Genomic DNA, 12,039 nt, shown 5'->3' on the forward strand with positions numbered 1-12,039 from the left:
AGGTTTGGAGGTAATCTCCCTGCCCATGTGATCCCAAGCCATGCTTCAGTCAGCTTTAATGAGGATTGAAACTAAGACATGACTGGGTGTTATTGATGTGGGGTGGGAGCTTGCCTGCCCATTCATTACAGTATAACATTTCTCTCCTTTTTCACCATTTAAAATAATACCAAAGCTGGAAGCATCTCCAACCTAAATCCTGAAGAACTGCTGCCAATCAGTATAAAATATATAATAGAAGTAGATGAATACATTATATAAGCTGATATAAAACTAGTATTTATTTTAACTTTTATTTTTTCATTCTGCTAACTTCTGAAATAGACTGTTGGTACTTGATCTAAATTCAGAACCATGAATCAGCCTTAAAAATTCAGATCTTTATCAGATGTAGCTTTCTTTTTCATTCTTGCCTCTCCAAGTTTCCTATAGGTAATCTTGTGAATCTGTTCTTACTGCAAATAATTGTGGCTTCCTGTCCAAAATATTGTTCTGGAAAAGAGGATATGAGAGCATGTTATACCATTCAAGTTTTGTCATTGAAATATAACTTAGAATAAAATAGTGCTGTGGTGGCTTTCTCTTCATCTTCTTTGAGATTTAGTGGGAATTTAGTAGCTATCGGTAATGCTAACCAGGTGGATCTTGTTATTTGTAGGTGTTATGTTCCAATGAATAATTGTGGAAAATAAAAGTCTGAGTCTTTGAACCTATGGAAATTAGGAAGGTTAGGTTCCAGAGCCCCAGAAAGCAAGCAAAAAAGGGGGAAATCAACTTAACTCCCATTCTGTTTTATTGAGAATAAAGAATAAATAAATAAAAAAGAAAGAGTAAATGTTTTTGAATATTGGAGAATTGTGTTTATTCAAAATAAAACAAATGTGGAACAGCAGTCTCTGGCTTGCAATGACAAAGATCAAAATAAAGACTGAGGAAGCAGTTAGCAGTACTCCATCTTTTTCCCAGTCTGTCTTGCAGTAGCAAGAATGAGAATAAGGAGGCAATCATCCTCCCACCTCTTCTTCAAAGTTATAGAAAGTGCTGATATTCTTTTCTGAGTACTTCATATCTGTGGCAGATGAAGCTACATTTACAAAATGGCTGGTGATAGTGCTTTGTCTGATCTTGCACTATAGAACCTAGTGGATGTTCTTACAAGATTGGAAAGTAACCTTCAGTAGTCTTTTGAACTTGATGTTGTAGCACATTAAAGAGCCACATTCAAATACTTTTGTCTGCCAAGTGTGTAATCCCCAGTTACAGGATCTCAGGGAGCACTGTGGAGGTAAAGGACTTTCCCTTTCTCACCTTCTTCATTGCTCTCAGGAGCTGCCTGGATGATCTCAACTTCTTCCTCTATGAGTTCCTCCTGATGGGACTTGAGAAAATCCTCTACTTTATATGGCTTGATGTCTTCCAGGTGTTTTCTACCAAAGGTGTATATCTTGGATCAGCTTCATATGCTGCTGATAGAACAGCTGCAACAGGTAAAGAGGTGCCTGCCCCAGCTAATAACTTTTTCCACACTGAATTCCATGTGTGAAACATGGGTGCTACAATGTTCTCAGTGCATTTTATGATGATAGAGTTCCTCCAGCAGTGACATAGAAAGAAGCATTGTCCTAAAAATGCAGTGACTATAGTATGATTTATAAGCTAATATGAGACCTTGGTCCATCATTTGGATCAGGAAGGTGATGTTGGGCATCGAAATGGCAATCTCCAGGTTCGGGTGTGCAAACTATGGGGCTGCAGGAGGCCGGAGAGTTGTAGACCAGGAGGAGGACTCTGAAGGTCAGCTTCTTGGAGGTGAGATATATCTGCACCTCATGCAGAAAGCATTTTTTGATCTAGTCAGAGAAAAGTGCTATAGTCAACTCTATTCTCTTATTGGCTCACCAGAAGACAGGAAGCTGGTTTTCATTCTTCTTCTTCAGGGCATAAGTATAGTACAGGAGCATGGGCTTTGTTGCATGCCAGGAGATTAAGGTTGTTCTTGGCTGCCTTGAAACCCTGAGCACTTCTTCCATGTTTGCTGATAGAATAGGTTTGGATAGCACCTGCTTCCAAAGCAGCCAATCTCATCACCACTGAAGACTTGCTCTGGCCTGTGTCCTCCAGAATAAGCCAATAGAACTCTGTTGGATATCTTTGTGCCACTGGGGGTGGGGGGTGGAGAGGGGGTGTATCTCCAGATTCATTAGCTGCATATCTCTGTGTATATACAAAATGGCAGACATATTAGAACCTGTATTAAGAATCTATATTAGGAAATGTCTCCATTGATTTATTGATGATATTGGTTTATATCATATATTTTTATTTACCCATACTGCATTTCATTATAGGTGCACACTAAATAAAATTATTATTGCTACTACTATTAATCATGCAGTAAAACCCACAGATATATAACACCATTTACCACAGATAGCAAGTTCTAGTCTATTTCAACTATGGATATGCAGAACCGTGGATAATAGTTTTCACTGTATTTAGAAATCAATCATCTTCTGAACTTTCCAACTCTAAAGTCAGACACACAGGTACTAGATGATGGTAACTGGGGCACACAATAACCCAAGGTTAAGCATTGCTGCTCACTATCATGAGAAACATAGAGCCACAGCTACCATTGTGTGTATTTCTCTGTAGCTAACCAAGGTTTGTATTCTTCTCTGTTTTGCTAGGTAAAAAAGCATGAAATAGAACTTCCAAGCTGTATTGCAGTGTTTTCGTAGCATAGGAAATGCAATATGTGCTATGACTGTTGCATTTTTGAACTGTATCTCCGTGATGAGGTTGCATTTGTCATCTGAAAGGCAGTTATGTATATTAGAAATAATGATAAAATAGTTTGACTTAATGAGTTAATTCATAAATAAAATAATAAAGGCACCAGATAAATACATTAAAACAGAAGTTCTTGCTTGCTGTGATAGTGGAATATGGTTTTTTTTTATCATTGAGAGAGGTTAAACTACAAATCAAGGAGCTCCTACAGTATTTTGGAACTCCACCCTCTCATTGCCTCAGTTTTCCATCTGCCATATGAAGAAAATGCTAACTATATTACTGCAGTTGTTAAAAATATAGCAAAATAATTTATGTGAAGCATTAAGCACTCAATAATAAATATTTAGTCTGTATATTATTTAATCTATAGTTGCACATATTGATAAACTCAAGGCTGCATGAAGCCTTGAGAGCAATTGTATTATCAAAAGTTGCCACTAAACTGCAATTTTAAAGTGATACAAAGGCAAAATTATTAAATGCAGGGGGGGATAATCATAATAATTGCATTTAACTACTTCAATCGAATTTTAATAAATTCAGTTGCTACTCTGCCTCCAGTTGTGATCCTGGCATACCACTTGCATGGTGTAGAAGTTAAGACATTGGATTAGGCCTGGGGAGACTCACAGCCATGGAAGCTCTTTCTTTGGACCAATCATTCTCTCTCAGAGCAGCCTATCTTGTTGTTTGGGAAGAAATGGGAGTGCCATATACACCACCTTGAGCTTCTGAAGAAAAGATGAGATATAAATCTAGTTAATAAATAAATAAACCAGAAGCAATTCTTGTCCTGGAAAACTTGTTCATCCCTCATTTAATCTGTAAAATAGCACTACTGTATCTTCATTTTCACGTTAAGAACTAAATCTGAGAAATGTTGTCTAATTAAGTTCTTGCTGTCTTGTTTTAGTAAAATGTTTAAAATATAGCTGATATAAAGAGTTGGCAGTGTAGCTGTTTATTAATGTAGCTTTAATAGAAAAAGAAAAGAAAAAAAGGAACTGAAGGAAACTCCACCTCCATGAGAACATAACTTGTGAACAATAACCAAATGGTTGCAAAACATAAAATAAGTCCCTTGGTCTACATCTAATAGGGATGGGCCTAACACTACTGAAACTATAGATTATAATGCTGATATATATATTTTTTCATTTATTTACTATTTCCCAATGTTTTTATAATTTATTTGGCTGACTTAAAGTGTTTCTGAATTAAATATGAAAAAGAGGGATAACAATCATATATTGCTTTCCAAATTTATATTACAATATAGAACAAGTTGCATCGGTTGAGTATATTGAGACTTGCTGGTGTTTATCCAGATAAGGCTGTAGTTAACGGCCCAGAATTAGGACTAGTGTTCTGAGAGAATAGAAGACAGCTGTCCCTTAGAAGCTATAGATATGCACACAATTTTAAGAGAAGAGGGAAGAAAAACCTGAATTGATTGGGAAAGCTACTCACAATTTGCGGCTAACTTTGAAATGGAAGTGGCTTATACTGCAGGATGGGAGATGAAGAAAACATTTAATATGTAATTCTAGGTAGTGGAGGGAGAACCAGGAGGTTTCATGTGACAAATAAATGCAATTCCAGCCTTCCAGTTCAAAACATTCTTGTAGATGGAGGTGGATTTTAATCTTTGTGAGGAGTGTTAACAGAGCATTTATATAAAGATAATTCTGTGTAGATTTTATAAAACATTTTTACTCAGGATTTTATTTGTATTGTAAAAATTATATTTGCAAATAGGAGACCTTTTAAACACTCACAGTACACTTCTATGTAATTCTTATAGGCTTGTAGAGGACATGAATGAGATGATGCCTGAAAATACTGCAGCCGTACCTCTTCCTCAGATAATTAAATAACTACAAAGAAACTGATATTGTCCATATGCCAAGGGTGCAAAAAGTACCGCCTAAGGGCCACATGTAGTCCATCAGCTTCTCTTTTGTAGGCCTAACGGTTCCTCTAGAGTGGAGGAAGTGAAATTGGATTCCTTGTTCTGTATTTTTTAATTTATTTCTTCTCTTTAGTAATACTGGATGGCTTATAGCAAGTAAAATAAATACAAACATTGTATAAAACAACACATGCATCAAACTACTATAAACAATGTAGTACATCATGGGTTCTCAGTAATACTTGTTTGGGGAATTAAAATAAGTGTCTTGTACATCTGCAAGCTTAAAATTCCTGAAATACTTTGATCATTTTTGAAGAGTGACTCTTGACATCTTGTACATAGTCTGGTGCAACCATTGGGCAGATAAAGCTATATACCTTTGTAGTATACTTATATCATTGTTATTTTTCCCAAACATACTGTAATCTATAATATAAATTAACAACACAGTGCCTGCTGTACCAATGCACCAATACCCATAAAAGGCATCGGGGGGGCAAAAATCTCACAGATCACCCAGTTGTGTGAGGCTTTAGTGTTTTTCAATGGGATCTTATAGGATTTCAGGTAAGGAAAGTTCTTATATGAGATTTTCAAATATATCACATTGCCTGATGTGATATATTTGAAATATTTGTCTGAGGGATGGGGGAAGATGATTAAAGTCTTAGAACATTTGCTACTCTACTGTTCTTGCCATTTTTTAATTGTTTGATGTATTGATTGTAGCTTGGTTTCTGACCTGATATACGGAAAAAAATGGCTTTTCTGCAACTGAGCCAAATATTAAGGTTGAAGTAATTTAGCTGTATAACTATGATTTTTCATGTAAAATTTAACCTCAGTTTATATACATGATCCTTTATCATATTGTTTCAATATAGCATGATATTATTTCATTTTTCATTTGACCCAGATTATGATGATTTAATATTTATTGTCTTCAGTTGAAAAGTAGATGCAAATAATTTGAACACTAGATAGAAATCATGATGATAGCTATTGTAATTTGTTAGGATGGAAGAGTAAAAAAAGTGACACAAATCAACTTCATTTTCTCTGTATCACTTGGATTCAACACTACAAAGGTCACTCAAGTCTTCTGTTGAAATTCTACATTATAAGTGGGACAATTTTCATTAAATTCATGTAATGAGAATATTTTTAACATTCTATCATAGGCAGGAGGGGTAATTTTGTACTGATGTACAGAGCATCTTAATGACTGTCTTGAAATTTAGCTGGTGCATAATACATTAAATTATCTCCAGAGTACTGTATATCTTTTGTCTTGTCTCCTGAACTTTAAAGTATTCAAAGCATAATAAAAATGCTAGTTTTAATCTATAATAGGTTGAATGCATCATATAAAACTATTCATTTATTGGATTTATATCCCACCTTTATTTTGTACAATGCAAGGCACCTTACACAATGTCCCTCCTCCTATTATCCCCACAACAACCCTGTCAATTGGCTGGCTGGATTGAGAGAGACTGACCCAGCTGGTTTCCATGGCTAAGAGAGGACTAGAACTCATGGTTTCCCAATTTCTGTTCCAGCACCTTAATCACTATATCAGACTGGCTGTACCTGAAATGATTTTAAGGCAGAATTTCTCAAATTGGACCCCCAGGAGGTTGGAAACTACTATAGAGAGAAGAGACTTGATCAATTTGCACAGGCTAAGTGGGAACACTCTCAGAAATAACTCCACTTTCTTCCCCACTTTGTACAAATGCAGAGCAGGTACCTCAAAATTTGAGCTCCCCTGTGATACATATATTAAAATAAGTAGTGTATTAACCATAGTCGCAATGAGGTCATTACTTTTCTTGATGGGAAGGGCAGTCATGCAAGTTAGTATTTCATTTTAAGGGATCATAGTTTTACAAAGTTTGAGAACCTATATACCAAGTTAAATTATCAAGCTTCTATTGAAATTTATTTTTGGTGGCTAGTGAAAAGTATGGAATTCATGGTTCCCAAACATTCTTACTTTTGAACATCAACTGGCATGAAACTTTGACATTAAGCCTCATTTTGTTAGACTAATATTTTGTGGTCAAGTCTAAAGTAGTAAAGAGTACTATGTTTAGCCTCTGTATTAAGTTTTAATATATATATATATATATTTAGGACCAGTGGTGGAACAAGTAACAATATGGGAACTGTCAACATAACAAGGGCTCTGAGAAGTTTGGTACTTTATACACACAGCTCAAATCCCCCCATCTTCCTGGTCTTCTGCTAATTAATTATTTATTGTTAGACCTTTTCTGGTTTCTTGTATAGACACAACACAATTTTCTAGCAGTTAGGCAAGCATTCTTAGGGTGGCCTGATGCTCCCTTTAAGTTTGCCTCTATCAGTGCTTTGGGAGATCATGAGATTAAGAAGGAAAGCTGAGTAGGTTAAGTAGGGTCTGGGATAACATTGAAGGGATTATTGAAAAGTGCAGTGTGGACTTCATGGAAAATGGGGGTACCTTGGGGTCTCTTACAAGATCAGGGTACTTTGTACAGTTTCCTGCTTTCTCCAAGAAGTTTTTAATTTTTATATACACCTGAGCCTGTGATAATGTGTCAGATGTGAAATTTTACATGTTTACATGGGTAGTGAAGGGACAAGATAGGACCTTGATGAGCAGTCAAAGTGTAGGTTGAGTGGGACTTAGGTTAGGATTTTGACCGAATGAAACTGCTTACATATCTAATGGCAGTGCAGTGGGACAGTAAGAGAAAGAGGTAACTCCAGACAAACATTGGAACCTTTGCTTTTTTGTGTAGTTTTGTTTGTTTTGTTTTAACTAAAATATTACTTTAATTAGTAAATTGACTCCTAATGGTATCCCCGCTTTTTTTTTTTTTTGGTCACTCATTCCTTAAATGTCCCAAAGAACATAACACACTAGTAATGGTTTCCATAAATATTCTGTATATGGCAGATTGGAAAATCAGTATTTTTAAACCTTAAAAAGATCTGGCCCTGGCTATTTCTACATATAGAACAACACTAGTTCTTCTGATACGATACAACATTATTTAATATTCATCTTTATTAAATGTTAGCTTGTAAAAATTGTCATATCAGCATTCTTAAACTAATCAAGTACCTGATTGTAAAACTGGAAGTAAAATTTGAATCATTACTCATAATTATCTGGATTTTATACTTGTAGCCATATTCTTTTTAATAATCTATTGTTTTTATTTATATTTCTTAATTGTATGACAGTTGCCATCTTTTTAATTTGTTGGGAACATAGCCTATTGATTTCTAATGAGTTGAGAAATTATGTGGGTACTTCATTTATTTACTGTTTTTTCTAGGATAATTCTATTCACACTTATGTTCAGTTCTTCCTTTTTTCTGGGGCTTATGTGGATGATTATGTCAATTTTACTAATTTTTGAAGCTAAAATTGCACACATTAGCTAAGACTTCTGAACAATTTGAATCTTGGTTTCTTTTTTCCTCATAGCTTACAAGTTATGTCTTGCACATTCCTCCCTATTTAAATTTAAAATCCTATGGTATTGGCTACCCCAGTTCATCAAGGGAGATGATAACCTCTGTCCAGAATCTAGGTTCAAACATTCCTCGATTGGGCATTTGTCCCCTCTGCTTATGTGGAGGTGTGTCTGTGCCTCCCCTTTGCAGTGCTTCACAATGTATATTTGATGGCAAAACTTGAGATTCAGTATCTCATATCCTCAAATAGTGACCACCTCACATCCTCAGATGCATTCCAACTCCTGCCAGGCAGTTGTAAGACTCTGGCTTTCCACACAACCTTAATCAGTTCAGTAAGAAAGAGAAGAGAGATTGATTTGCTTTAATTAATGATAGTGATAATGATATAGACATTTGCCAGCTTTTTTAAAACTTGTAAGAGTGAAGTGGAATTAATAACAATAATGACTTTTTAGCCCTGTTGTATGTTTCAACTGTGTATATTTTATTATTGCTTTTGTATTTCTTTTTTTTTTTCATGTTGTACTGCCGAACTGTATTTTCTGTCTTGTATTTCAGCTTCCTAACCTGAAGTTCTTCCAGTTGTATGGATTTAATTCTCAGATGTCTTAGCAGTGACCATGCTGGCTGGGGAATTCTGGGAGTTGAAATCTACCCTTTTGCAGTGTGTTCAGCTTGGGGAAGAATGTTGTATCTCTTTCTGTTTTCCTTTTCCCCTAGCTTCATTTTGCTACTATGCTTATTTGGTTTTCTGAACAATTATGCTGTATTTGCCATAGCTTGAGTATTGGTGGGATCTAAGTACCTGAAATACTTATTTTCAGATTATTGTGTATATTTTAGTGCAAGAAATCCTGTAAAGTTGGAATATCTTATCTGTGTACCTATCTCAGCAAACAATAAGTCAGCATCTATAGATAGCTTTTGGATAATTTGTAGTAGATCAGCAAAGGATTGCGGATTCCTAATAGTTTTATGAATAGCAACAAGTCTCTTATCCTTCCCCACAAAGTTAAGTTTCTGACATGAAGAATAGTGGGACAACTATGTAGAAGAGCACTGAGCTCAGTCCTGAGAGTGAAACCGTCCTGAAATGACCATGTGCTTTGAGCCACTCTGTTTCTTTAGTGTGTCTTGTTTTATCACATCCTTCCCTGACTCTAGTTGATGGGTATGGATGATTCTAGTAAAAAAGCACAGTTGGTCCTGCACACAGTTTAATTTAATTCACAGTGAAACCTCTTGCCTTGTAAGTACTTGAATTTCCTCTGTGTCTTAAACAATAGAGAATACAAAGGATGCTACCACTTTTTAGCCTTTCAGGATATTAATAGGTTATCAAACCTGCCCTAAACAATTCTTCAGTATTTCTAGCTAGCTACCCATAAGCAGTAGTACACACAAGGTATGCTAACCATTATTAAACCAAATTATATGCTCTGATTTATAGAGGTCACCAGTAAAAAGTAGTAACCTGTCAACTTGCTTTATCTGGTAGCGTTTCAACCATGACAGGCTTACCTTTGATTTAAACAAATTTGAGAAATATGTAAAGTTTGGGAAGCAGTTTTCCACTGATTTGATAAAAGAAACCACAAAATGCTGCAGCGCAGGTGTTGAAAATGTTTGAAAGCTGATTGAGGGAAGCAGATGGCTTTAGTCAGTGGCATCCAGCCAAAAGAGCAGGTGCTGGTCATGTGATCACTGGTTACCAGGGTAATCTGATTGCTCTTGGCGTGCAGATGAAAGGAAAGGGGCCCAGCATTCAGCTGTAGCATTGTATAATTTGTGGCAGTTAGAGCGGAAATAAATGCTGGAAATGGAGCCTCATAGTAGGGGAGGCTACTGTCCATGTGTAGTATACATACTAGGATGGTTGGAAATGGAACAGTTGTGAAGATTCATTTTAAAAAATGATTGTCTTCAGACTTTTAAAACATGTCAAACTTGTTCGGTATTGTCAGGTTTTTTTTAGAGCTTTTTGAAAATTAAGTAGGTGTTTTTAAATTGAAATTTTGGAAGTATATTTTTTACTTTTTACTGTTCACTACTGTGTAAAAATAATGGAATTAGAATGATTTGAGATCAGATAATTTAGAAACCTATTTGTATGACTTAAACATAAAATGACATAAAACGACAAGTAAAAACAGTTAACTCAGTAAATAATCTAATCCTTCCTGCCTTACTTTTGTTCTTCCTTGGATTCTGAATATGATGAATACATTTGACAAAAGCACATATATAGTTTCTGGGAACTTGACATCATAACTGTATAGGTGACAGAATTGAATATGTGATTTGTATTTCTAATGTATCTGATGGAGTTGTAGTTATATTCTGTGTACATGTGTTTACATGCATATTTGTTTTGCAAAAGTTATTAGAGGAATTTCACCTGAATATTCATGATTTTTGGTTTACATAGTGTACGCACCTTATATTCAAATTTACTAGATTGATTTTTGCTTCAACTTTTATTTTGTCACTATTATTCAGAATTCCCATGTGGAAGTAAGAATTGCAGTTTATGTTCTGAATAGAAGAATATTAACAAATCTCAACAGATTAACATTCCCACATGCTTCCTGTCATTATTCCCTGGGAAGATGAAGGCATTATGAACACTCAGCATTCTACTTCCATGGTTTTGGAAGAGCCAGGATTTTATTTACTAAAGGCCAGGTTTTACTTTTTGTGTAAATTCATCAACTCTATCCTTATCCCCTTTTAATACTGCCATACGCAGTGGCGGGATACCCACTTTAAAGAGAATTATAAAGGAACATAATACAGGATCAGTGTACATGTATATGTATGCAGCTTAAGATAAACATGTCAAGATCTGTCCTTTGATTATTTTTCTCAATTTCAGTTTTATTATGTATACCATATGAACACTGACATTTTCTTATTTATGTTGGTTAGATACATATTGCAATTAAAATGGGTCTAATAGTAGCATTTATTCAATATATTTTTTAAAAGTTAATTAGGTTGAAGAAATTGAAACAGCTACAGTAAAATTACTAGAAATTTACTCCATTTCAAAATAGGAAAATATTTGTATATGCAACTCTGATTAAAGATATTTCTGTTTCAGTAACAAGAAACCAGAATCAGAATCTAGTGCAGTGAAGAAAAAGGTCAACAAGGGAAAGGAAGGTTCTGAAAACTCAGATGTGGAAAAAACACCACTAGGATCGCCACATCCTGAAGAAGATGATGATGCAGGAGTTCAGGTACTACCATTGGTCATTTGTTCATACCTGATTGTTGAGCACAATGGCCTCGTTCAGATATAATGCTAATCTATGATTTAGTCTTACAAGAATGAGCACGCCCCTTTTTTCTGGCACTGAGGAGAAATTTTGAATTTTATTTGCTGTTAGGTTAATCATGCCTCTTTTTATTTGAACTGTACAGTGCTCTATCATGAATAAGTTCATTGAAGCAAGTCTGATTATGATCATGGCTTGTTTCAACTTACTGTAGTTAAGTTTAATCACAGATTAGGTTTGGAACATTATGGTAAACTGCAGTTAATAAAAAATGGAAACTGAAGCCCCGCTGGAATAGGAGATGGGAAAGAAATAGTGTAGATATGTGCTCAAAGAACTGTTATATTTATTTATTTATTTACAGTATTCTTGGCAAGGTTTTTTGGAAGTGGTTTGCCATTGCCTGCTTCCTAGGGCTGAGAGAGAGTGACTGGCCCATGGTCACCCAGCTTGCTTTGTGCACAAGGCGGGACTAGAACTCATAGCTTGATGGCTTAACCACTGCACTAAACTGGCTCTCATGATCCATTCTTGCTATTCCTATTATTAGTTACTATTCCTACTACTCAT

At 35.4% G+C, this 12,039-nt stretch overlaps 1 protein-coding gene across 5 annotated transcripts in view; it reads left to right on the forward strand.

The window, feature by feature from the left end:
- The window catches only part of CHD7 (chromodomain helicase DNA binding protein 7), a 203,298-nt gene that overhangs the window by 115,850 nt on the left and 75,409 nt on the right, over window positions 1-12,039 (forward strand). For all 5 annotated transcript variants that reach the window (XM_088130937.1, XM_088130933.1, XM_088130936.1 and 2 more), the window contains one exon: window positions 11,292-11,430. In XM_088130937.1, coding sequence (XP_087987063.1) covers window positions 11,292-11,430 — 139 coding nt within the window. The remainder of the gene's footprint in view (window positions 1-11,291; window positions 11,431-12,039) is intronic.

This window comes from Python bivittatus, unplaced genomic scaffold (genome assembly GCF_059951505.1).
Source record: "Python bivittatus isolate LINGU-HERP-01145 unplaced genomic scaffold, Pbiv_v1 ctg000840_np1212, whole genome shotgun sequence".
NCBI lineage: Eukaryota > Metazoa > Chordata > Lepidosauria > Squamata > Pythonidae > Python > Python bivittatus.